Here is a 27,969-nt window from a genome sequence, read left to right on the forward strand (position 1 = left end):
CCCAACCACCTACTTACTACATATAGTAAGACATCAAAAACTACATGAAACCTAACATTATAAAATATATAAGAATAGAATTATGTACCTTTTGGTTCAGACTAAAAATTCTATTAATTATAGAAAAAAATTGGAGGAGAAAAGAAGAAACATTCTCTAGATTGTTCATAAAAAATTTGAATTGAGGAGTTCCCACTGTGGCTCAGTGGTAACAAACCCAACTAGTATCCATGAGCATGTGGGTTCAATCCCTGGCCTTGCTCAGTGGGTTAAGGATCCAGCATTGCTGTGAGCTATGGTTTAGGTCACAGACTAGGCTTGGATCCCACATTGCTGTGGCTCTGGCGTAGACTTAGCATTATCAGCTAAATCTCAAGTTTAAGTTTAGCCAGCACTGCAAAAATTTTTGGAGTAAACTTTAACTTAATGATTAGCTTCTGAGACACCATTTAAGGTTAATTATCTTGGATGAGAGTCCAAAAGGTAGATGTCCTAATGGCTGTGGAATTTTCCATCTTTAGGCAGTCTGCTGCTGCCCCGCCCTCTCTACAAAGGCCCCAGAACAGAGTGGGTGGGAGCTAGTGATTGGTCCTCTCTACCTCATCCATTTTTAGAGGCCTTACAACATATAGCAGTTGCTGTTTACAGTCCTTAGTCAAGGGTTGTACTATCCCCGCCATTTTCTATATCCTTGCTGATTTTCAGACTTTAAGGAATTCTTTGGTACACAAGATTGGGGATCCCTAAACCTGGCAATTCCAATTTGGACAGCATAATAAAAAATAAAGCAGAAGATATCACCTAAATTACCTGGTGGATATTTCCTTCTTTCACATCCATGTCCTAAGCTTTAGAAATGACGAGAGATTTCTTAGGTTTTGATTTGTCCAAGTTACGTATCTGTAACCAGATTGAAGAATCACATTTTGTTATAAATTAAGGGTATATACTTGCAGTTGTGTTTGAATAGAATCTTTTTCTTAATGTGTTTCTAGAAGTCCTTGGACGAATAATTTAAATATTTATTTTGGGGGTTTTAAAGGTCTATCACATGATAAATATCCCCAGATTAAAATTTAAAAAATTTTTCTTTACCTGGTTCCTAGAACTGGATTGTCCATGACGGATAGTACTAGAATGAGGCCTCTTTGGAGTTTTTGAAGATTCCTGACATAATTCTCTTTTAGACCTGTGGGGTATTCTGCTTACTATTAATTGGTGGTTACTTACATCATCTTCTTTAGTTTGATCAACTGCTTGTTGATGTAGCAGTTGGGGATCTTCTGTTTCTGTGTCTGATTCAAAAATGTATGGTTGCCTTTTCACTTTTAGTGAATTGTGGCCTTTCCTTAAGATTTGTGTTTTATATTTGCTTGTCAAATTTTCTTTCCCAGTTGCTTGGAAGTCAACAGCACTTTTTATTACACCTAAATTATTATTTGACACCTGAAATACTGAACTATTAGATAGTTGTTTACTTTCATTTAAACTCACAGGCAATGATTTTACACTAGAAGCATAGGACTCAGTGTTTTCATAGGACTCAGTGTTTTTTTCTTGCAGAGATCTAGAAGTCTTTGGATTTACATTTCTAGCAGTCATCTGAATGCTGCGATTACATCTTTTTTTTATAACTGGATCTAAATTCAGTTTGTCATCCTGGATCACACTAGTTTTGAGTGAAAACAACTTAGGTTCTATAACAATATGCTGTTTTCTTTTCAGGTTCTCGGGTTTTAAGATATTTTTGTTCATTTGTATTGGTTGATTTTTGAAAACTGGTATGAATTTAGGAGCAATATTATGTTGGGAGCCAACATTTATGTCTTGCATTGGAGTATTTCCTCTGTTGAGCTTTGGTACTTCCAAATGTACTTGTGCTGCCTTGTCAGACAGGGATTTCTTTCTGTTTTGAACAGATTCTCGCTGGAGGTGCAAAGCTGAGGACACGCAGGGCTTTGGCTGGCTGACTGAAAGCTCCACCTTGTGGTGCATGGCTACTGAACACTGTAGAAGACTTTGAGCTGGGGGGGATCTTATGGAAGGTGCCTGAGCCAGAGAGGACCTGAACTTTTGTTTAGTGGTTAGATTGGGCGGCCTGACTTTGTTTTCCTGAAAGGATAAAGGTTAGAAATTTAGAAAATGCAATAATGTCCTTAATGGAAAAGCAATGATATAAAATACCATCAGAATAAGAATATAAAGTAACACTATAATATATACAACAGGTAAAGAAAAACAAAAACCAAATGAGCTTTATTGAGGACTTGTGAATTTTTTTTTTTCTTTTTGCCTTTTGTCTTTTTAGGGCTGCACTCGAGGCATATGGATGTTCCCAGGCTAGGGGTCTAATCAGAGCTGTAGTGGCCAGCCTACATCATAGCCACAGCCACGCCAGATCCGAGCCACATCTGTGACCCACACCACAGCTCACAGCAACGCCGGATCCTCAACCCACTGAATAAGGCCAGGGATCGAACCGGCAACCTCAGTGTTCCTAGCCTGATTCGTCTCCTGCTGAGCCACGATGGGAACTCCAGGACATGTGACTATTTCTTATGATCTGTATCCTTCTTCGGACATCATCCTTTTAATATTTTAGGATGAAGTTGTATTCCAAATTCTATATAAATCAACTATAAAAACTTTACACTTAACTACTATCATTATCTTCCAAATGTGCGCATGTTGCTGTCTCCCTCAGAAGTCTTTTCCTCTTCTCCCCATTTTTTCCCCTCTCAGCTTCCCAGTTAGTATTTATCACAAAAAAAAAAAAAAAAATAGGACAAGGTAGCACTATTAGTGTGTAAGTTCAACCTCCCTAGGTAGACACTAGATTTTTTGAAGGTAGGAACCATGAGTTACTTATCCTTACATCCTTCACATTCTTAAATCCTTCACACAGTTACTAACAAAATACTTATTCAAAGAGAGTATAATGGAAAGGTGATTGTAACTATACTAGGCCTTTCGGAATAAGTAGGATTTTGACACTATAGCAGTGACTATGTCTTAATCATTTTGTATTCTCATTGCCTACCAAAGTGCCTGGTACCTGGCAGCAATTTAGCAAGTATTTGTCAAGTTGACTTGTCAGATACATCAAAGAGAAACAAGCGTTTGTAGTCTTTTTTAAAATTTTTGGTAAAAACATATAAAGCATAAATGTATCTTTTTATCCATTTTTAAGCTTACAATTTAGTGGCATTAAGTACAATGCCCATTGTACTGTTGTTGTGTAACCATCACCACTATCTATTTCCAAAACTTTTTCTTTATCCTAATAGAAACTTTGTAGTCTTTAAGCAATAACTCCATTTTTTTCTCCTCATAGCTCTGGTAAACTCTATACTACTTTCGTCTCTATGATTTTGCCCACTCTAAGTACTCCATATAAGTGGAATCACAATATTTATCCTTTTCATTTAGCTTTTCAAGGCTTATCCATGTTGTAGCATTTGTCAGAATTTCTTTTATTTTTATGGCTGAATGACATTCCATTGTATGTGTGTGCCATACTTATCTATTCATCTGTTGCTGGGACGCATTTATAGTCCTTTAAAATACAGTTAATACTATTAAGTCTTAGTGTCTGTAAAAGAGTGACCTGTGACAATAACTTGAAACACTGAACACAGATTCTTTCCTCATACTCCAACATAAAAAACACACAGATTCACAACTTGAAACCTGCTAACAGCGTAGCTCTGGAGAGACTGAGGGGATGGAATTCTTCTTCTTAAGACTATATCCACACAACTATAGATGTGATAAATTCATTTGAGTAATAAAAAAAAATTTAAAAAAAAGACTATATGCACAAGGGAGCTAGAAGAAAATCTTGCACACCATCTGTGTCAAGATACCATATGAGACCAGCAATCTTAGACCAATCTGGGTCAAGAAGTTAATGCCTCCCTTCTCCCCTCCATTGCTCAGCTGTGACTCTGTAATGGATGTGATGGATACGGTGGACTGGTGTTCAACATTCCTTCCCACCTTCCTTCTAGCATTCCTTCTAGAGCCCAGAAATCTAGAATGAACGTTTCCTCCTTTGCTCCTAGGGTTCAGTATGTGATTTAAGATCACCCAATCAGGTGCACTCATATAATATTTTGAAGGAAGAAGTAAAGTAAAGTACAGCCATATTCTAAGTTTCTTAGGAAAAGTTTACTTATGAATGCTTTGGTTTTTCTGTTGGAGAGTTAGCTGAAGCCTAAAAGTGTCTACTCACCAGCTTTGTAGGTATCTGGAAACAGAGCTTAGGGCCCTCATTCTCTTGATGTGTACCATATTAGGTAAACACACCAGATGCACTTTACCACACACCACTGCCCTTACCATACACAGGCTTTCCCCTGCAGATAGATACTATTATGGGGAGAATGATTCCTAAATTTGAATGAAATACCACATCAAAAAGATGTTTTGTCAGAACTGACGGAATCATCTTAAAGATTCTAGATTGATTTTTTTTCCATTTGAAGAAAAAAACAGTTCAAGAATTAAGTTGAAATCAACTACAGAAAATCAAAGAACAGCCATTTTTGGACTATTTGGTTTCAGAAACCATAGAAACTTTTAAACAACATACCCACTCCTTGAGATACCAAAAGAAAAACTCATTCTAGGCAGATTCATATCAGAAAAGATTACTTGTATTTTGACTTAAAAATTATCTAGAATATGTGTCTGAAATGTGTTTATATTACACCCTCTTCCATATTTATCTGTCTCTCAGGAATATGCATCTGATGGAAATAATTTCCAAGAGCTTGTTTTGCCCCCTAGCCTGTCAATATATTATTTACTCATTCTTTCAATTTCTAAAATATAGTAAATAGCCCAAAGGGGGAAACCTCTAGGTTTACATTCAAAATTTTTAAAAAGACTACAACAAGGGCCTATGTAAACAGCAGATGAAATCATAAATAATTCACAGAACTTAAAATACTTAACTGGCCAACAAACCAAAGCTTTGTGAAGTCATAACCTAACAAAAAGCATATGTTCACCATATTATTATCATTGTTCTACCAGATGTCACTAGCAAATGAGGCTTAGTTGAGTTTTAATTTCTAGAACTTTACATACGCTTTATATAACTTTGTACATTAACATAAAATTATAGAGGAAAACCAAAAGCTTTGATCTATTATAATCTATTATTTAGATATGAATGGATATCTAATGGATGCCTAGAATTAAGGAAATGATTACATGAAGCTTGACGATTGACCATAATAATGGGTCAAATGTGTTTTATCTATTAAATAGATTAATTTTAATTAGATTAAATTGATCAAATGCATTTTATCTGTTTCTATGCCTTGCACCACCTCAGTATTTTTTGATTAAAGTTGAACCAGGACTCAATTAAGCTTAGATTTAACTACAGGTTTGTAGGCAATATGGGACATGGAAGAATGAGTTAAGTTTAAAACACATGACTCAACAAGGAAGCAATCATTCAAACGCAAAATATGGGACATTTCCCAGGGCAAATGATCCAGTTTTCCCAGTAAATAATTGGAATAAATAAAAGGGAAGAGAGTTTCATAGAATAAAAGAGATATAAAAGATATAACGACCAACTTAAAGAGAACTTGCTTGGATTCTGATTTAAACGAAACCTATAAATCTTTGAGATGAATCGGGAATTGGAGTGTGAACTGGTATTAGATGATATTAATGAATTACTGTTAAATAATTTTTTAACAAAAGCTCTTATCAGAAAAGATGCATACTAAAGTTTTTTGGTTTTGTTTTTGTCTTTCTGCCTTTTCTAGGGCCACACCTGTGGCATATGGAGGTTCCAAGGCTAGGGTTCTAATCAGAGCTGTAGCTGCCAGTCTACGCCAGAGCCACAGCAATGTGGGATCCGAGCTGAGTCTCGGCCTACACCACAGCTCATGGCAATGCCGGATCCTTAACCCACTGAGCAAGGCCAGGGATCGAACCCGCAACCTCATGGTTCCTAGTCAGATTCGTTAACCACTGCACCACCACAGGAATTACGCATACTAAAGTTTTTACAGGTTAAATAACAACATATCTTGGATGTGTTTTAAAATACTAGTTTACCTCCCCACCCCAAAAACATGTCAAGGAGGAGGCGAATGATGGGCATATAAGAGTACAGTAATTTCTTTTATATATCTTCAAGAATTTCCATATATTTTTTTTTAAAGCTACTTTGGCTAAAACATTCCTGACAATTTACTTTTTTTTTAGGTTGGTTGAGTTTTATCAAGTAGTCTTGATCAATTTATTTTTCACTTTTTAAACTTATTCTTTTTAGCACTGCATGAATCTTAGAGCTAACATGAGGTTGTAGCAATAATAGGAACTAACATTTACTGAGAGCTCGTTAAGTACAAAAAAACTGTTCCAAGTAAGATAATCTAACCCCAAACAAGAGCTTAATGAAGTACTGCAAAGGAAATGGTGATGTGCTGCCCAGATCTCCTTCAAGGAAGGGCTGTTCTCTCACTGCGGGGGTGCTGTCAGCAAATCAACTTTGGGAATCAATCCCTGCAGAGACTGCCTCATTTATGGAGACCCACCTTGCCCTAGAACTCTCCTTGCCCTAGAACTTGCCCTGGGTGATCCAAACCCAAAAACAAATGGAAGAACCACTGTGATAGGCCACAGATAGCCTCAGTGCTCTTCAGAAGGTTGGCCATGGTTATCTGACACCTGCTTTGCTTCTAACATCTCCCTTTACCCAATCTTCTTCCTTCCTTGCCTTTTGTAGGTGTTCATTCCAAGGGCGGTTCTAAATAACACCACATGCACTGGATTCCATTTCAGAGTAGGCCTCCTAGAGAGCCCAATTTGTGTCGACTGCTGTTATTACTACCACATCATACCCCGTTTTACAACTGTGGAAACTTCAGGCACAGGGAGATCAAATAATTTGCCCAAGATTATACAAGCAGTAAGGGATTCAAAACTAGGCAGCCCATCTCTAGAGCCTGAGCTCTTAACCACAAATCTAAACTTTTTCCAGTTCTAGGACTAAGAATCTGATACTCTGGGTTCATTTTAATTTTACAATGTATTTAACTGTGTGGCTTCAGTTAAATTACTGGAATGTGGTAAGCTTCAGTTTCTTCTGCAAAATTGAGAAAACAATTTTTTATCCCAAGAGTCTATTTTGATGATTAAGTGAGAATACACATGAAAGTAGTTGGCACACAGAAAGGACTCAATAAAACTGAGTAGGAGAAATTCTTTTTGTCAAGGTTCCAATTGTCAGGAGCAACATATAAGACCGGAATGTCCAAATAAGTGTTATTTTACATTTAGAAGTCAATTTTCACAAATATATTGTCTTGATTCATCATTTCCAAGACAGACATGGCCTGAATATATTAGGTATTCAATAAGTATATTCAAATAATGCTAGATGTAATGACATATCTTCTAAATTCCTCATATTTGGGCTTGGCCAACAAGTACTTTTAAAAATATTATGTCTGAAAAAAAAAAAAGACAGAAATATTATGTCTGAAAAAAATGTTAAGATTCATTATGATAAAGATGTCAATTGGTATTTGTCCATCCATACTCCCTGATAAGGAAATGGCCTTGCCTATAGCACCTGATATCTTGGCTGTCATGTTTTTATAGCATTTATATGAGATGTCAGCCCTACCCCAAGGATACCAAATCCACATGCTGGTCAGTACTAGACAGATGATGTGACCCGGCCTGAAAAGATAAAAAGGGTTCTGTCAGATACTGGCTCTGTTGAATTTTACTTGAGGATTATAAAGAGAATGAAGCAAGTAGCATGCCATAGCAGCAAAGCTGAAAAAATAACGAGGCATACTCTTTGAGCCATAGCAAATCAACACCGAGTGAAAGCTGAAATCACCAGAGCAGTGGAAGCTACAATAAACACAGAACAGTAGTAAGTCAAGAAAGGAGACGGAGAAGAGAAAAATATTCAAATAATTCATATTATATTTCAAACTATTCATATTATATTTCAAACTGTTCAAATTATTCAAACTTTTGTCTTTCTTTTTGATGAAAACACATCGGTCAATTAAAAGAAAGATCACTGCTGAAAATTTTAAGTTAAATTCCCTTTTGTTCTTCAAAAGCTTCCCTTTTGTTTTCTTTTGAGAAAGAAATCTTACTCTATTGAGTGTGAAAACAGGCCACCATATTTTCTTCATCAATATTGTTTATTATACTTTATCTCATAAATAAGATTTCACTTAGCATATCATCTTACAATGAAAATACTGCCAAATTAATTCAATTTCTATGAATGGAATTATCCAAGTGCTTTTTCAAGCAATCAGACTGGGCATAATTTCTAAGAAAACTTGGAGTTGTATGAGGTTAATGTTTCCATACTTCCTACAAGATTTTTTTTTTTTTCTGTCATTTGTCTTTTTAGGGCTGCCCCTGCAGCATATGGAGGTTCCCAGGCTAGGGGTCTAATCTGAGCTATAGCTGCCAGCCTGCACCACAGCCACAGCCATGCCAGATCCGAGCCGCGTCTGCGACCTACACCACAGCTCACAGCAACGCTGGATCCTTAAGCCACTGAGCGAGGCCAGGGATCGAACCTGCAACCTCATGGTTCCTAGTCAGATTCGTTTCCACTGAACCATGATGGGAACTCCACTACAAGATCATTTATTCATTTATTCTTTGAAAAAACATTTAATGAACACATTTTATGTACCAGCACTTGGAATAAGAAGATGAATATGCTCTCTGCCCTCCAAGAAGATGTGCTAAATTAGAAGAAATAGACCAATAGACAATACTATTATAAGACCAACTTAATACTTATACTTCATAAAGAATGGCAGTGACAAAAGATTAAGTACAATCATAACAAATAGTATTAAGGAAACACTGAACTGAGAGGAAAAGACATAGCACAATAGGTTAGGTAGTCCACCCCTGAAGACAAGAGATTTAAGTAATGTAGGTGCTTTCCCTGTTTTAGAGGACTTGGAAGGACATGAAATCTCTTACCTGCAGATGCAGTTTAGTTAGTTCTTGTGTGTGGTAGCATGGTTTAGTTGTCATCTTTATGGGAAATCCACATATATGGGGCAGTTTAGATTTTAAATCTGAAAGAAAACTTTTCAAAACACCTTCCACATCTACCCTTGGAAAAAATTGTATGGGCTGACTTCTGATGCAACTGAGAGGGTATCTGAACAATGTTAAAGAACAATGGAATATTTTTTGTAGATAAGAGATAGCATTTTTTTTTTTTTTTGTCTTTTTGCTATTTCTTTGGGCCGCTCCCGTGGCATATGGAGGTTCCCAGGCTAGGGGTCGAATTGGAGCTGTAGCCACAGGCCTATACCAGAGCCACAGCAACGCAGGATCCGAGCCGTGTCTGCAACCTACACCACAGCTCACGCCCACGCCAGATCGTTAACCCACTGAGCACGGGCAGGGACTGAACCCACAACCTCATGGTTTCTAGTCGGATTCATTAACCACTGCGCCACGATGGGAACTCCTCCAAGAGATAGCATTTTTTAATGGAAGTAAAAAGGTCTTAAAATCATAACTGCTAAAAAGACACACATAACTAAATCCTAACTATTTTATATATTGCTATTCCATATTATCCAAAGCTATAAAGCATGTTTTCTCACAGGGATCTTAATTTCTTTTAACATCCATAATAAAGACAACTCACAGTACCCTCACTATACGGCTTTCTACATAGACTGGCAAACTAAGATATCTCAAAAATGATTTTTAAAAAAGATACTATGATCTTTATAGGTTATAAAAATAAGGGTTTATATTAAACAATAAACAGGTTGCATCTCCAAGAGCAGTAACAATTCAGTACAGGAAAATAATACATACAGATTATATTCAAACTTGGAACACAGTTCTTTAAGAACAGTTACTTTTTCTGATGAAAAATATTCTGAAGACTTGGAATGTCTTGGCATTTGATGAAGGCGAATAACTTAAACCTGTTAACCTCAATCTCAACCTCAACAATGTGGATTAGGAAATAGAATACAGAAAGAAAACACTAAGCTCCTTCCTCTTCTATTTGGAAACTCCAGTGGGTCAGAATACAAAGACAGGAATGGTGAAATCAGTACTAATGAAGGTGAAAGAGTTTCACCCGAGCACTTGTGCTCTTTTCATGTGCAGAATTTTAAAATAACATTAAGAAAAAATATTTTCTTAAATCAACAGGGTGATTTAAAAATCCTCTGAACTTTGCCTGTAAAGTTAAATCTCTTCAAAAAGAAAATTTCATTAAAATGAAATTCTACCTTTTCAGAAATAAGATTCAAAAGGCCATGGGAGGGAGCCCTTGACTAAGGAAAATCCTACAATTATTTTCTTACTTTCTACTAGGAATTATATACACATTTTTCTATCTAAAGTTTCTTCTGTCTAAATTGTTGCAGTAGCATTTAAGGAGGAAAATACCATTACTGAGCTTAACTTCAAATAAAAATAGGAACATTCTAAGGAAAACGAAACAAAATAAAAAAACAATGCTCATTTGGATAAAAAGAAGTAGAGGGAAAGTAATTTCATGTGAACTTAGAGAAAGTTGAAAATAGTCACAACATCAGGGGCAGGAGTAAGCCTGGATCACATGGTGGGCAGAGAGCATCTGTAAAGGATACGTGAAGATCCTTTCTCCTATCATTTTGAAGTAGATGCTGCAGTATATTTTGGTAGTTCCACAATCTACTGGAAGTTTATAGCCATACTGAAAATTAAGAACAAAGCTGAAATTCTCTTCAGAGAAAGCTAAACTAAGTTAAATTACAAGAAAAACCAAATAACTTATACCATTAACACATATTTCTATTCTTTACCAGGTCATCCCAGTGCTTCCGGAAATCTTCATATGAGTGAAAAGGACAGTCAGGGGGTATGGTGTGAAGAATATTTACTATTTGTCCCATTTTCATACTATGAGAAAAAAGAGTTGGGAAAATATTATGAGATAAAGTTTAACTATGTAATTTGGAAAGTATTCAAAAACTTTAGCAATCATCAACACATAATAAGCTACTCATTTGCTCCCAGTTCTAAGATAACACTGTATTACATTATTAACAACCAAAATTGTTTGGAAAAACTAAGTTGAGCTGATGCAAATGTATTCCAGTTATAAACACAAAATAATGACTAATACAATGTTGCCACACAGAGGTATACCTGGTAACTGCTATAATTTTAGGGAAAAGTCTGTTAAGAGTTGACTGAATCAGAGTCAAATTTATGTTCCTTATCTACCTTTTCTGTGCTTCAATGATAAAGTTATTATGCATATGCTGCTATTTAAAGTTCTTTTTCCTAAGCAGGTTAAAATTTCATGCCAATAGTCATATTTATGTTAATAAGACATTTTTCCCCTGAAGATAGTATAAACTTAAAAACTAGCTCATATAAAATGATAATGACAATTATATATACAAGTTTATAAGGTTCTATTGATATTATTATAATAGTTGTGGTTTCATAATGAGATATCTAGAAATTCTACTATTTTAAAACTAAGCCTAGTAAAAATGTAAATGTATAATAAAATTATTTTAGTGATTTGATAAAGGAAATCAATGGCTTCTGTAAGTATGACAGTACTGTCATACTTTTAAAAAGGTATAATTCAGTTTCAAAAATTCACAAACATGGTTTATACTTTTGCACATATCAATGTTGAAGCAAAATAAGAGAAAACTATTATATCCTGAACCCATCCTAGATACTACAAATTGAAATCTTACCTTGGCAAAACGTAGCACCAGTTGTTTAAAATCAAATGTCCCTCAATAACAGCATTCCTGTTAGTTTCAAAATCCTTTATAATATTCTGAGAAATATCAAATTCTCTCAGCTTTTAATAGAAATAAGATTTTAAGGCATAAGTTCTCAAAAGAATTTGGTAAACAAAAAGAAACAGTAAAAAACACAGACTTATTACATGTACAGTTAAATAAAGTAGTTTCAAAGGTTAAGTTGCACTGAATCATACATAACGACTTTATATAATGTAATCAATGTTTCAGCCCACTCTGTTTCTCCTCTATACAACACAACAAATTTTTTTTTCAGGCTTTCCCTCTTATCTTCCAAACTCAAACTCATATTTTGTACTTTGAACTGGTTTTTAGTTTACTTATGTTAATTTTTTTCTGTCCAAAGGAAGTCATCTTGACATTTTGTCAGAATAGCATCTTTAATTTAAAAAAAATTTTTTTTTAACTGGAGAGTGGATTAGGGAATTATACCTCTATCTGGTCTTTTGGAGGGGAGAGGACAGAGTCAATACTCCCCCTCTGCTTCTGTATCCCTTTCCATGTCCTGGAATGATTTTTTTCTAGTCCTCAGGTGACCTATCTATAGGATATTTAAGCCTATAGGCATCCAACAACAATCTGCCACTTACAGTTTTCTCATCTGGGAAGTGTTCCTGTGAGGGCATTTTCTTACAGTGAGCCAAAGATTGGACAGACCTCAAGTGAGGTGGAAAATAAAGTATTAATTTGTGAGAGGACATTGTATCATGATTAGAGAGAATCCCTAGATTCCTTACCGTCATACATCTTTTGGGAAACAACATTCTAACTTAATAGCCTACTGCTTTTCAATGAACTCCAGCTAACCTGGCCACTTTTTCATTGCCTGCACAAGTCATAAGCATTTTAACAATGCACTGGCTTAAAATATTGCCCCCTCCTCCCGATTTACCTGAGTTTTTACCAATACGAGCCGCAGGGGCCTAGATTAGATCCTTCTCTTCCACATTTGATGATTTATCCTTTTCTGAATTCCCACTGCATTTATTAGACTAATGGAAATGGGGAACAGGGCAGAGTAAAAAGCCATGGAGATGGGAAGAAGATGATGATTAAGTGCTGGTCATGTTGTGAGGACACCAAGAATGAAAAGACACCTACTATGCTGTGCTTTGGAGATAAATCTTGTGCTGTGATGTTCTGTGCTTAAGAGATTAGTTGACTAAGCTATGTGATAAGAAAAAGATGGTCAGTGCAGTAATGGCTCTAGCTATCAGAAAAGACTGACTACAGGTAGATGAATAAATTATTTAAGGGAAAACAGAACCTGAACTGAATTCACAAAAGGTAGATATCAGGTCCAAACATTCACAGTTATGAGTTTTCACATACACCTACTTACACATATCTTGAGTTTATATCCTTCTGAGTATTTTCTATACTTTACAGAGACTAAAGCCAATTGCTGCAGGGATCTCCATGATCGTAGCACTTAATGTCTACATTGGTCTTTCTCAAGAGTTTTCTGAGTATCAGCAAACCACCCAACTATTCACCACATACCCCAACAGACTCTGATTTATCTATCATTTATTAACACTTTGCATTTATTTACTTAAATGTTTATTAGGCCCTTGCATTTATTTCCTTAACAAATATTTATAATGTGACCTTATGTGAACAAAGGTACTCAATAAATAACACTTCCTTCTTATAATGCCAATTAAAGAATTTGGACTTTACTTTCTCCAGGCAATGTTGAGATACTAGAGTGTTGGTTGGGACCTCTGTTTTAGAAAGAGAATTCTGTTGACATTGTAAGGAAGAATTAATTAGAGAGTAAACAAGAAGGGGAAATGCTGGAAACAGGAAGGTGAATGTGCAAACTGTTTTTATAGCTCAGGCAAAGGAAAGGAGTCTAAATTGGGGCAATGGAAATGAAGACAGAGAAGAGATTTCAGAGACCAAGGTAGGCTAGTAAAAACTGATTAATATAGGAAGCAAGACCCAAAGATGATTTTGAAGTCTCTAACCGGGTAATTTATTGGCTGTTGACGCCAATAACCAAAAGAACAAATTCAAAGGAGGAAGAGAGTTGTGGTTGGGGAGGGTAACAATAATTTGGTTTCAGACACAACTGGGTCTGAGTATAATTAGTAAATTCATGTGAATGTATCCAAGAAAGGACAGACAAGCTGAAATTATATAAGAATGTTTGGGAATATCATTATATAGGTTCACCATTGGAATAGTTGAGCCTGTTAAGAAAAAGAGGTTTGAAAATGAAACTCTAGACACCAGCAACATTTACAGTGTGATAAGAGAAAGAAGAACCATGAATGAATAGAGGAGATTCTGGGGAAAAAAACAAAACAAAACAATAGTTTCAGAGAAATCTAAAAAAGAACTTATTTCAAGAAGGAAAGGAAAGAAAACTGTGTCAAAGTTCCAAAGTCTTCAAATATGAATTCCCTCAGACATCTCCTTTTCCTCTGGACACCTAAAAGAAATGTAGTTCCTATGACAATTATTTTGATATTCCACTGCCAAAACTACTCTTTAACTGTTGTGTTTTTTCCTCTCTAATGTTTATTAGGTATATATTTTTGCAAGGCTCTACAGGATATACAAAATTGAGCCAAGGAACCTAAGGCTAGGTGGAGGAAGTATGATGTAGTGTAGTAGAAAGAATAGAGACACTAAGTATAAATCCTAAATCTCTTATTTACCTTTATGTCCTAGAGCAAGTCACTTAAACTGTCTCAATTTATTTATAAAATAATAGCCATCCTTCTGAACCTCTGTTATGTACACAATGTATTTTATCCCTTAACCTCTTAACATTGTATGAGGTAAAAATCATAACACCCAATTTATAAGAACATTGAGATACAAGGAGATTAAGCAACATGCCCAAAGAAGCACTGCTATTAAGTGCAGAACTGGGCCTTTTAATGTAGTTATAAGCCTATAGTTACCATGGCAGGCTCCAATGATTTAAAAAAAAAAAAGAGTAAGACACAGACCCTTCCTTCCAAGTTTAATGAGACTTCTAAGTTTAATGAGACTTTTGTGTAGACAAGAATGTGTGATAAACATGGCCAGGGTTGCTGAGAGAGATGAGCCTTGGGAGTTGTAAAAATCTTCACAGAGGGGTGATATCTGAGATAAGCCTTGAAACATGAGTGGGAAGATAAACCAGAGAAAGGGCTTTATAAGCTTGGAGAACAGAATGAGAAAATATGTGGAAGTATGAAAGACCATGTTATCTTTGAGTAGTTTGGCTACCTAGAGAGCAGTGATGGGAGATGAGGCAATACATAAAGCAGATTTGGCTCAACTTGTATATCATGCTAAAAAAATGAGACTTCACCTTCTAGATAATGGAAGCCATGGTAGATTTTTAATAGGGGAAGTAAAAGTGTAGAAGATGAACTAGAAAGGAGAGAGATGGTAAATATTCTCCCCCTCACCTTTATTCTCCCTCCAGACCTAAAACCAATACTAGATTTTGATAAAAGGAAAGTTCAATCCAATGATCATTTAATTTCTACTGGGAACAAAAGTAAATATGGCAGGACTCAGACTCTCAAAGAAATTACAACTTACTAGGAACACAGACATGTATGAAACTAATTTTTATAGCAGTCTGGATGTGAAAAATGACACATCAAAAATATAAGTGGAGTTCCTGCTGTGGTGCAGTGGGAACGAATCTGACTAGTATCCATAAGGATGTGGGTTTGATCCCTAGACTCGCTCAGTTGGTCAGTGATCCGGCATTGCTGGAGTGTAGACTGCAGATGCAGCACAGATTCCCCGTTGCTGTGGCTGTGGCTGTGGCATAGGCCAGCAGAGGTAGCTCTGATTCGACCCCTAGCCTGGGAACTTCCATATGCTGCAGGTGCAGCCCTAAAAAGAAGGAAAAAAAAAAAGTGTAAGTAAAATGAGAGTTGGAGGAACTGATGAACAATTAGACTTAGGGAATCAATGTAAATAAACTGAACAAGTATTTGTTGAGTGTATAATGTTGAAGAGAAAGGAGAAGTGCATCTTCCTCATTGGTGTTTGCTTCCACATTGAGAAAGCTCTACTAACATATATTCCTGATGTTATTCTGCTACTTCATTCACTCTTCCCCAGGCCAGATAGGGTGACTTATCTGGTTGGTAAAATTGGGACAGCTCCTCTTGGGAGCTGACCTCCAGCAAAAGAGTGGTATTCTGCATTCTCTCAGTCATATTGAGAATGGTGCCTGATCTCCTAAGGACATCTGTGGGTTTCTCTTACTGCCATAAGCAGGTGGGTCAATCAACCTAATTTTAGGGTTCAGATAGGTCATATTCTCTAACAGCAGATTTTATCAGTGATTAAAAGTGTCATCATATATCTGTTAAAATAAATACAACGGAGATCAAATTTGAAAATTCCTTAGGCAGACAAAACCAGTTAAGCCACAAAGGCAATACATAATTTAGTTTCACAAGCAAAATTTAACTTGATTATTTCTTATAAATGCCTCCAAAAATCATAAATGAAACTTAGTTTTCCAAAATGGCATGATAATAACTTTTAACCAATCCCCTGTCATTTGAAAACCCCACTGCTATTACCAATGTTATAACCATAAAATAGCTTCCGCATTTTTGCTATACAAGCTGTCCTGTAACAGTACACCTTTGATTTTCTATTTTTTTGAGTCTCTTATTTATCTTTAAATGTTATTTTATTTTTTAAATTATTTCCCCAATATAATTTTTTTTTCTACTGTATAGCATGGTGACCCAGTTACACATACATGATTTTCATTCCACTGTTGGTTTGAAGACTCCCAGTTCACAAACTGTTCTTTTATGAACAATAAACATTTAATAAATATGATTTTGACTAATCTTGATTTTATTTTTAAATTTTTTTTGCTTTTTAGGGCTGCATCTGCAGCAGGTGGAAGTTCCCAGGCTAGGGGTCAATTTGGAGCTATAGCTGCTGGCCTACACCACAGCCACAGCAAGGCGGGGTCTGAGCCACATCTGTGACCTACACCACAGCTCATGGCAATGCCGGATCCCTAACCCACTTGAGCAAGGTCAGGGATTGAACCTGCATCCTCATGGATCCTAGTCGGGTTCGTTAAATGCTGAGCCACGAAAAGAACTCTCAATTTTATTTTTTAACATAGCCCAGTTCATACACATTGGGCTAGTATCCCATTAGGTTAGTGTCCCTTTCACTCTCGAAAGTGTTCATCTGGATGATAAATTATATTCTCATCCTAGTAATAAAAGTAGTATTCTGATCTCTATCTGTCTTACTCTTATTATTCTCTAATTGGTTCAAAACTGAGGTATATAAAACAGAAGTATCATCTGCAGAAAATTCAAAGGGTAGTAAGACGCAATAATAGTCCTGAAGAAGCTTATTAAAAAGCAAGTTGGGGATGTAAAAATGAGTATAAATCTAAAACTACAAATAAGTATGTGAGCATGGGGAAGAATAGCGTGAAGGTTGAAAAAGAATGTGAGAGATTACATTGGGTCTGGAGCTTTGGGAAGGTTCCTCATCAGTACAAGGTATTCATGTTATGATGCCTATTCTGTTACAGAGAAGAACAACCCTGAAATGTACATGATAACCCATTCTCAAGGTTCTGCCTCCCTATCTTGACCTTTAAGGATGTAACACTTTTCATTAATATGAAGATAAAAAGTTTGGAACAGAAAATAACATTTATCTTGGAGGTTTACAAGAACACTGTGACTTGATTTTTATGGACAGCTGCAAGGACAAAGGATTCTGGCACCAAGAAGTTTGCATCAATCAGCCATACCGCCTTCCCTTTTAATATAAAAAAAGCCTAAATTCTAGCTCAGGGAGGATGGTTCTCTGGGACACAAGTCCATCATCTTCTCATTTTGCTGGCTTTCCAAATAAAGTTTCTATTATAAAGTGCCCCAAAGCTTCATCTTTTGATTTATTGGCTTGTCGTGCAGCAAGCAGTATGAGCTTGGACTTGTTAGCAATTCCAGTTATCTATATTCAGGTCAGTTTTCCTACTGGCTTATATAACTCTTGAGGGCTAGAAAATAAACCCAATTCATTTTTTATTTGTCTATTGCCTCAATACACTAGGTAATCAAAAAATCAAAGAGAAATGAATAGAGTAGTATTTGAGCTGGCCTGTAAAGAATGAGCAGAATGTATAGCCACAGTGCTTATAAGGGCACTCTAAGCAAAGAAAGAGATAGTTATCTGTCCTAACACAATTTTGTAAGTCAGCTATACTTCAATAAAACTTATTAAGAAAAAAAAAAAGAAAGAACAAGAAAAACAAAACACAAAAAATAAATCTATAATTAAAAATAAAAAGTTATCTGTCCTAAGCCTGTGGTTTCTCAACCTGGATATTATTTGACAATTTGGGCTAGAAAACTCTTTGTGGGGGTGGGGGTGTGGCTGCTGTCCTGGGTACTGCAGAATATTTAGTAGCATCTGGGCCTCCACCCACTAAATGCCAGTAGCAACACACTGCTCCCACTTTGCAACAACCAAAACTTTCTCAGGATAATTACAAATGTCTTACAGTGAACAAAATTACTCATTTTGCCTTCTACCTTTGTCTATTGAGAACCACTGTCATAGAAGAAGGAAAATAACATTTATTGAGTTATCATTTATGTGTAAGATTCTATGCTGGCTACTGTGAGCATTAGCAAAATAAAAGTATCTTCCTAAGAAGGCAAAAAGTGTTATATGTAAAAAAAAAAAATAGGTGCAAAAAAAAAAAAAAAAACCAAACCCTATCATAATGCTAATGGGGGGATATCACATTTAGTATGAGTTGAAATAGCACTTTTAATATTTGGAAGTGAAAGAAGAGGCAGGAAGTGAGTGCTGAGGCAGAGCAGGGTTGTGTTGTCTTGAGTGCAACCTAAAAAGACTTTTGAGCAAGGTTGTAATATAACTAGATCTGTGTTAAATTGACAGAATGCTATTTTCTTTGGGTAAATAGATTTAGGGTAATATCAATATATCAAGTATTAGATAATACATATTTTGATAATAAAAAACTTCCTTATCACTCTTGTTAAAATTAAAACCTACTAGCATATCAGTAATAATAATACATATACTAACTATATAGTAAGTATAGTAAGGCTAATTATGTAAGTCAAAATATGTGGTACCTGAGGTGGTGGCAGTCTGATTGTGTAAGCTTCTATACTTAGACAAACTTGAGTTTCTGTTACATTGATGCCTAATACTGAAAATAAAATATTTAACTGTGAAATTTCTGGAATTATTACTCCATCATATCAAATTAAGTATTGAGTAACAAAAAATTAATTTATTTAAGCTAGAAACTCAATTAAGAATGGACTTTTTTATACATAGTAAAATTCAAATAATCACCGTATAATATCTGATGGTCTGCAGATGAGACATTTAAGCCAACTTAAACAGAAAACCAGAGCAAAGAAGGCAAGTAGGCTTCAGCTTGAAAATCAACTCAGATCAAATAGTTTGTAGATTTTACGTGCTAGTCAGGGATTTAAGGCTATGGCCAAATGGTGGTAAAAGTTACCTTGACTGAGCATAACATCTATTGGGCTTGGGTTTTCTACCTATCTGCTATCTCTGGACTAGAAAAGCAGTACAATACAGCCATATACATCAATGAAAGAATTAGATTAGACCACATCATAAACTATATTTTAACTGTATCTTTAGACAACTTTTTTTTAAGGAGAAAAAGGATCATGTACTCATAAGAAATAAAGCTTTTACTTACAACTGTACTAAAGAATTCTTACGATATAGTTCTGGAAACTATACATTAAAAGTGCCTGCAGAATTAAAATTCTTCTTAGTCATAATTTTTTTTTTTTTTTTTTTTTAGGGCCATACCCGCAGCATATGGAAGTTTCCAGGTTAGGGGTCAAATCAGAGCTATAGCTGCAGGTCTACGCCACAGCCACAGCAATGCCAGATCCGAGCCTTGTCTGTGACCTACACTGGCAGCTCTTGGCAATGCCAGATCCCTAACCTACGGAGCAAGGCCAGGGGTTGAACCTGCATCCTCATGGATACCAGTCAGGTTCACTACCTCTGAGCCACACTGAGAACTCCTGTCATAATTTAAGTAGAGAAATTAAAAATATAGCTTTTACTCCAATTAAGAAAAGTGAAATTTTCCCATGTAAGTAGGATATATATTTTGAACCAAAGCTGAGTGAAACTGATTATAACAGTATCTGATTAAAATTCTGATATAACTTAATCACATGATTACAGTAATCCAATAATCTGTAACATTTTTAATAATGTTATTACATTAATGATTTATCTATTAACATGCATTTTTACTTACCAACAGCTCTTTGCTTTCCCATCTGAGAAAGGAACTCTCTTCCTTAAAAAAATTCACAGGATATGCCATATTATTATAACTCACAAATCATATTTAATATAACTTTTTTAAGTGACATTATCAAAGCTAAAGAAAATGCTTTCTAATGTAGTTTTATACAAATGAATATCTGATGACAGCTCAGAGAAAAAATACTCAAAAAAAGATCTCTTCAGGGGGTTTCCACTGTGGCTCAGTAGGTTAAGAACCTGACTAGTATCCATGAGGACGTGGGTTCAATCCCTGCCCTTGCTCAATGGGTTAAAGATCCAGCATTGCCACTGCAGTGTAGGTTGCAGATGCAGCTCAGATCTGGTGTTGCTGTGGCTATGCAGTAGGCTAGCAGCTGCAGCTCCAAAATTAGACCCCTAGGCCAGGAGCTTCCATATGCCACAGGTGCAGCTCATAAAAGCAAAAAATTCTTCAATTAAAAGAGGCGGAAATAGCTAGTTCTTCCCTCAAATATTTATTCCTGGTGTAAAATACATAGAAAACAGTCAAATCGCAACACAAAATTCAGATTAGAGATTTGATTCCAACAATATTGAAAATTTGTGTTCATTTTATTATAATGCTCCATAACATATATTTATTCCTTTTTAAACATTAGGTATTATGTAATAAAAAACATTTTCTTCAAAGAAACATCAGGAAGCCTCTGGATATAATACCTAAGTAAGGAGATGACACTTATATTGTTGTGGGCTTGCTTGAGAATGCTTGGTTGAGGCTAAAAAAAAAATCTTGAGTTAAAAACAGACGTACCTTGAATGAATGGGAACTTGAGTAATATACAAATATGACTTTAAAAAAAAAAAAACACAGATGTACCTAATAGAAGTAATTTAGCTCAGAAAGTTCCAATGACTAAAAGAGATAAAGTCACCTTGCACCAAGAGATGGCCAGTTTTATTCCAGGCTGGAGAAAGTCTAGCCATGAGTGAATATGAAAGGCAGTTTTGAAGAATTACAGGAATTACCCGTTGTGGAGTTTCCACCTAAAAAATATTAAAGCACAATGTGGGCAAATTCACAGCAATTGGTATGTTTCTATAAACTCATAAATCACCACCTACCAAACTGGGCTATACTGGGTATGATTTCACTACAGCAAATCTATCTGGTTCTAAAGTTAGAAGAAGTGTTAAAATATATTCACTTTGAAACTATGACTATAATGGCCAAATTCTACCTGTTTATCCTGGCTTTTAGAGCTCCTGTGCTAGAACCTTAAACTTTACTTGGTATTCTTCTCAGCACAAAGGGAATAAGACCAGAACTATACTGCAATATTTTTCATTATTGTTCACTCTAGTTCAAGATCAGAAAACAATTAAATGTTTACATGGGCACACATGTAGCCAGCAGAGTATCTCTACTTGTACAGGATTTTATTTATATACTTAATTTTATTTTATTATTTTATTTTATTTTTTTGGCTGTGGTGTGCTGCAGCTTGATGTGGGATCTCAGTTCCCAGGCCAGGGGCTGAACCAAGGCTGCAGTGGGGAAAAGCCCTGAGTCCTAACCACTAGACCATCAGGGAACCCTCTGTACAGAATTTTTAAAGATCAGAACTTTAGCTTATGACAATAAGAGGTAATGGAATCCAGATGTAATCTTCCACTTGAAATAACTAAAAAACTGGTTAAGTTATACAAAACAATGGTTCACAAGATATAGGAGATCAAGTAACAAAGAAAAGAAATCCCTAAGAAAAGGGAAACCCATGATTACCCCAGCATATTGATTAAAGGTTTCCAGGCTGCAGTGAAGGGAGGGGGAATCCCTGGGTTGAACAAACAGGACTGAGAGCCGTGGAGGCCAAGGGAGCTAGAGCAGGGGCAAAGTATTAAGAGAAGAGAGCTGCACAGAGAGAAAACTCTGAGATCAGCAGAGTCCCTCCTTGAGTATTAAGTTGCACATGGAACTGCACATGCATATGAGGAAACTACTCAGGGTGGGGATGGGGGGGTGGGGGAGGGTTGGGGGGGGAAACCAGGGCTGTTTGCTCTACAAACATCCTTGCAGATATACCCCAGAAGAAAAAGCTGCCACTGCCTTTGCTAGTGAGAGATGGAGAAAAGGGAGAGAGCCAAGGAAAACTTTTTCCAAATATTATCTACTGTTTTTTTGAAATATAGTTTATGTACAATACTATGTTAGCTTCTGACTTTATATTTGCATATATTATGAAATGATAATAATAACAAATATAAATATCCATCTGTCCCCATAGTTATTACATTATTATTGACAATATTCCTTATGCTATATATTACATCCCCATAGCTTATTTATTTTATAACTGAAGGTTTATCTTAGATCCAGATTAAACCATTCAAACCACCAACCCTCTTATCATTCTGGAATGCTGACTGCCCAATATTTTAACTTTGTTATCTTCAACCCACACCCTATCTTGGAACATTCTCAGCCTTTCCTCCTACCCTTCCCATGACCCTATCTTGGAACTTCTGCATCCTCTCCTCCTATGCCTCCAGTGTAGCCTGATGCTAACCTTGGCACAGGTTACCTTGGCCGCAAGCCCCTATAAAACCTGCTAGCCCCCTAATGCTGGGGAGCTTGAGACTCTCAGTGCTCCTGGCCATTTGCTGGTCAATAAACCTACTTGAAGCCTCAACACTCTGGGCTCCCTACCTCTATTTGCTTCAGCTACAAACCCACAACCCTTTCTCACTCTAACAGTTTGTACCTCTTAATCCCCTTTACCCATTCCTCACTCCTAGTAACCACTCCTTTGTTCTCTGAGTCTGTTTTTATTTTGTTTTGTTTGTTTTTTAGATTCTACATATAAGTGAGACCATATGGTATTTGTCTTTGTCTGACTAAATTCACTTTGCCTAATACCCTCTAGATCCATCCATGCTGTCGTAAACGGCAGTATTTCATTTTTTAAAATGGCTGATTTAATATTCCGTGTGTGTGTGTGCATGCGCACATGTGTGTTCTTTATCCATTCATCTATCAATGGACCCTTAGGTTGCCATCCCTTGTTTATGTTCCATTTTGGCTTCTGGTAAGTTTTCCCAGGATGCAAGTAATTAATCTGTTGGTGGGGGATGGGATCAAATCTGTTCAATTTCTCTCATAGAGAATGTATTTAAAGCTACTATTAATAGAACTCCAAGCAGTAGTATGAGGCCAACCTGCAAGCTTGACCTTTAACATGTCCCCAGGGTCCCTGATCCAATCAGCTGAACAAATCCCATAAACTATCAAGATCTATGTTAGAAAGCCAAATGACTTTCTCCTAGATTCTGTATTGACTTTCCCCTTAGTCTGAGGCATTAACCCAGATACAGCAGGATGTATTAGCACTACCCAGCCTTGGCATGCAAAGAGGAAGTCTGGGGTAATTTTATCATCTATAACCATCCTGACTGGTGACCTAGATTCCTTCTAGGCAAATATGGTGTCACTGATTATTTTAGCTAAAGTCAGGGGCAAATTCTGTGCCATGTTTTATCAATAAATGGGAATATAGTAGCTTAACAACATATATGACTAAATTAACATTTATAGACTACTTGACACAAAAACAACAGAATACACATTCTGTTCAAGTGGCCAAGGAACATTTACTAAGATAGACCATATTCTGGGCCATAAAACAAATCTTAGTAAATTTAAAAAGAAAGATAAATACCATATGATATTATTTATATGCGGGATCTAAAATATGGCACAGATGAACCTATCCACAGAACAGAAATAGACTCATAGACATGAAGAAAAGACTTATAGTTGCCAAGACGGGGAGGGAGTAGGATGGACTGAGGAGTCTGGGATTAGTAGATGCAAACTATTACATTTAGAATGGATAAGCAATGATGTCCTGCTGTATAGCATGGGGAACTATATCCATCACTTGGAATAGAAAATGATAGAACATGAGAAAAGGAATGTATATATATCTATGACTGGGTCACTTTGCTATACAGTAGAAACTGACAGAACACTGTAAATCAACTATAATAAAAACATTTAAAAACACAAAAAATAAAAATATAAAGTTTCAAGTTGTGTAAAACATGTTCTTTAGGTACAATTAAATTAGAAATAACAGAGAGACCCCTAGAAAATCCCCAAATATGTGGAAACCCTAAACCTAACCCTAACTATTTCTAACTAACCCATAGATCAATGGGGAATTAGAAGGTATTAACAGGAATTCCCGTTGTGGCAGAGTGGAAACAAATCCGACTAGGAACCATAAGCTTGTGGGTTCAATCCCTGTCCTTGCTCAGTGGGTTAAGGATCTGGTGTTGCTGTGAGCTGTGGTATAGGTTGCAGACTCGACTCAGATCTGGTGTGGCTTGTGGCTGTGGTGTAGGCTGGCAGCTATAGCTCCAATTCGACTCCTAGCCTGGGAATTTCCATATGCCATGAGTGCAGCCCTAAAAAAAAAAAAAGAAAGAAAGAAAAAGAAATTATTAATAGAGGAAAATCAAAGCATGTATTCAGGAGAAAGTTTATAGTACTAAATTTCTCTATATTAGAAAAGAAGAAAGATCTCAAATTGATGACCTCAGCTTTTACCTTAAGAAACTAGAAAAAGAAGAGCAAACTAAACCCAAAATAACCACAGGAAAGAATAAAGACGGAAATGAAAATCAGTAAGATACAGAGTAGTGAAACAGGAGTTCCCATTGTGGTGCAGCAGAAATGAATCTGACTAGGAACCATGAGGTTGAGGGTCTGATTCCTGACCTTGTTCAGTGGGTTAAGGATCTGGCATTGCCGTGAGCTGTGGTGTAGGTGACAGATGCAGCTTGGATCTGGTGTTGCTGTGGCTCTGGTGTAGGCTGGCAGCTGTATCTCCCATTGGACCCCCTAGGCTGGGAACTTCCATATGCCATGGGTGCGGCCCTAAAAATACAAAACAACAACAACAGCAAAAAACCCCAAACAAACAGGAACCAGAATAGTGAAACAACAAAGAAAAATCAAGGAAACCAAAAGCTTGTTCTTTGAGATCAGTAAGATTGTAAGCCTCCAGCAAGACTGATCAGGGAGGCAAAAACAAACAAACAAAGAAAAAAACAGGACACACATTACCAATATCAGGAATGAGAGAGGTGACATCACTACAGATTTTATGGCAGAGGAAAATAAGGGGATATTAGAAGTAATCTTATGTTGGAGTTCCCATTGTGGCTCCGCAGAAATGAATCTGACTAGCACCCATGAGGATACAGGTTCAACCCCTGACCTTGCTTAGTAGGTTAAGGATCCAGGGTTGCTGTGAGCTGTGTGTAGGTCACATACGTGGCTTGGAGCTGGTGTTGCTATGGCTGCAGTATAGGCCAGTGGCTACAGCTCCGATTCTACACATAGCCTGGGAACCTCCATATGCCATAGGTACAACCCTAAAAAGAGAGATAAATAAATAAACAGAAGTAACTTTACATCAACAAGTTTTCCAACTTAGATAAAATGTATATATTTCTTGACATAGATAACTTGAATAGTTTTATTATCTACTAAAGAAATTGCAATTATAGTTAAAAACAGTTAAAAACAATCAGACAGGAGTTCCCGTCGTGGCGCAGTGGTTAACGAATCTGACTAGGAACCATGAGGTTGCAGGTTCGGTCCCTGCCCTTGCTCAGTGGGTTAATGATCCGGCGTTGCCATGAGCTGTGGTGTAGGTTGCAGACTCGCTCGGATCCCGCGTTGCTGTGGCTCTGGCGTAGGCTGGTGGCTATGGCTCCGATTCGACCCCTAGCCTGGGAACCTCCATATGCCGCAGGGGCGGTCCAAGAAATAGCAAAAAAGACAAAAAAAACCCCCCAAAAAACAAAAAAACAATCAGACAAGAACTCCAGACCTAGATAACTTGATTGGTGAATTTACCAAACATTTAAGGAAGAAATAATAAAAACTCTTTATTAACTCCAGAAAAATAAAAATAAAAACAAGGGAATTATTCCTACTTTAAGATTACTGAGGGCAGGGAGTTTATGTCTGCTTCATAGCTTTATCTGCAGAAATAAAGTGCTCAGTATATTATAGATGTTCAAAAAATAGCTGCTGTGATTAGATACTTTTACTTTTCATGAAGGAAGTATCCCTATAAAGAAATATTGAGCATAATTGTGAAGCCTCGACAAGAGTTGGGAAGCAGGTCCTGCTGGAACAAAGCTCAGGAATAACAAGGAATTCAGGATCTGGAGGTCTGGTGAAGGGCACAAAACATATTTACTTAGTAGGAATGAGGAACTGGGATACATGGAAAATTGCCAAGATTATAAACAAAAAGATTTTAAACATTTTGGACATGGAACAGTTTGAAGGGATAAAGTCAAGGTGTGAATTAGGAGATGGGATTAAGATGGGGAACAAAACAACAACAACAACAACAAAATTGCTGTAGGCTTCCTGATGGGAGGGACTGATGCCTGCCCACTGGTAGGTGGAGCTGATTCTAAACCCTCTGGTGGGTGGGGCTTTGTCTCTGGATGGGAGCTCAACCTCTCTCCTAAAAACAACAAGATTCACAACTAAAGTCTGAGCAATCTTCAACCAAATGGACCAGAAACCTTAAAAAAGATACCCTACTCCAGAAGAAAAAGAGGAGGGCACATCAAGAGGTAGGAGGGGCAATTACACGATATAAACAAACCCATACCTACTGGGTGGGAGCTCCACAGACTGGAAACTAACTGGTTTACAGAGACTCACCTACAGAAGTGAGAGTTCTGAGCCCCTCATCAAACTCCCACATGTGGGGATCTGGCACTGGGAGAAAGAGCATCTGGCATTGAAGGCCAGTGGGGGTTGTGTGCAGGAGCTCCACAGGACTGGGGGAAATGGAGACTCCATTCTTAAAAGGCACACACAGACTTTCACGTGCACTGGGTCCCAGGGCAGAGCAAAGTCTCCATAGGAATCTGGGTCAAACCTGACTGCAGTTCTTGGAGGACCTCCTGGGAAAACAGGGGTGAATGTGGCTTGTTGTGAGGGAAGGACACTGAAGGCAAAGCTCTTGGGAATATTCAGCAGCCCTGCCTTTCTCTGGAGGTGGCCCTTTTGGGAAAATCTGGCCCCGCCTGTCAGTCAGTGCTGAGAAGCCCCAGGCCAAACAACAATCCTGGTGGGATCACAGCCCTGCCCCTCAGTAAACAGGCTACCTAAAGACCCCTCAGGCACACAGCTGCCTCTAATCCCAACCAGAGACAAAGCCTCACCCACCAGAGGGTTTAGAATCAGCTCCACCTACCAGTGGGCAAGCATCAGTCCCTCCCATCAGGAAGCCTACAGCAAGCCCCCATACCTACTTCAGCCACAAGGGGGGCAGACACCAGAACCCTTCTCTTGCAGGGAGAAAATCAGTTATGTCAGGATGTGGCTCTAAGGTAAAAGAGGAGGAGAAGAGAGCAAGGAGATATGCAGCTTCCAATCTTCACCTGTTTGGGCAAGTGGGGAACAGGTACAAGCGACCTGAACTCCTAAACATTCTGCACAGTAGTCTGACCCTTGAGGTGTGCTTGGGGAGGACAGATAGCCTCTAAGTCCCCAGGAACACACTGAACCTGGAGGGCTCTGGGCTGTCTGCTGTGATGAACTAGGAGGCGTTCTCATCCAATCCCCTCCCCACCAACCTCGGGGTTCTGTTTGGTCCACCTCTGTGTTTACATGCTGAAATCACCTCTCCTAAATATTTTAACAGTTGACTCTGTGAACTGGAGATGAGCACCTGCCATCTGCCTTTACATGGACTGAATCATGAGCTACTGCAGCTGCCAACTCTCAACACCCCCT

The 27,969-nt window shown here is 37.2% G+C and overlaps 1 protein-coding gene across 5 annotated transcripts in view; it reads right to left on the reverse strand.

Annotated features, from left to right (window-relative positions):
* C1H18orf63 (chromosome 1 C18orf63 homolog) overlaps positions 1 to 27,969 on the reverse strand; it is an 85,248-nt gene that overhangs the window by 46,976 nt on the left and 10,303 nt on the right. For 2 of the 5 annotated variants that reach the window (XR_014815728.1, XM_013993265.3), the window contains exons 6-14: positions 21,068 to 21,179; positions 20,143 to 20,184; positions 18,959 to 19,035; positions 11,763 to 11,872; positions 10,848 to 10,944; positions 10,653 to 10,738; positions 9,007 to 9,190; positions 1,096 to 2,112; positions 811 to 900 (exon numbers count right to left, since the gene is read on the reverse strand). Coding sequence is in view for 4 of the 5 variants with exons in the window: in XM_013993265.3 (XP_013848719.3) it covers positions 844 to 900; positions 1,096 to 2,112; positions 9,007 to 9,190; positions 10,653 to 10,738; positions 10,848 to 10,944; positions 11,763 to 11,872; positions 18,959 to 19,035; positions 20,143 to 20,184; positions 21,068 to 21,179 (1,782 nt within the window). In the remaining variant the exon portion in view is untranslated. Of the gene's footprint in view, positions 1 to 810; positions 901 to 1,095; positions 2,113 to 6,294; positions 7,717 to 8,384; positions 9,191 to 10,652; positions 10,739 to 10,847; positions 10,945 to 11,762; positions 11,873 to 18,958; positions 19,036 to 20,142; positions 20,185 to 21,067; positions 21,180 to 27,969 lie in introns of those variants that run through there. The other 3 variants (XM_084976956.1, XM_084976948.1, XM_084976951.1) reach the window with 3 other exon arrangements.

The sequence above is a fragment of the Sus scrofa genome, chromosome 1 (genome assembly GCF_054392235.1).
Source record: "Sus scrofa isolate SSC_HxYL_T2T_F1_AM1 chromosome 1, Sscrofa_HxYL_maternal_Yorkshire_Landrace_v2.0, whole genome shotgun sequence".
Taxonomy (NCBI): Eukaryota; Metazoa; Chordata; class Mammalia; order Artiodactyla; family Suidae; genus Sus; species Sus scrofa.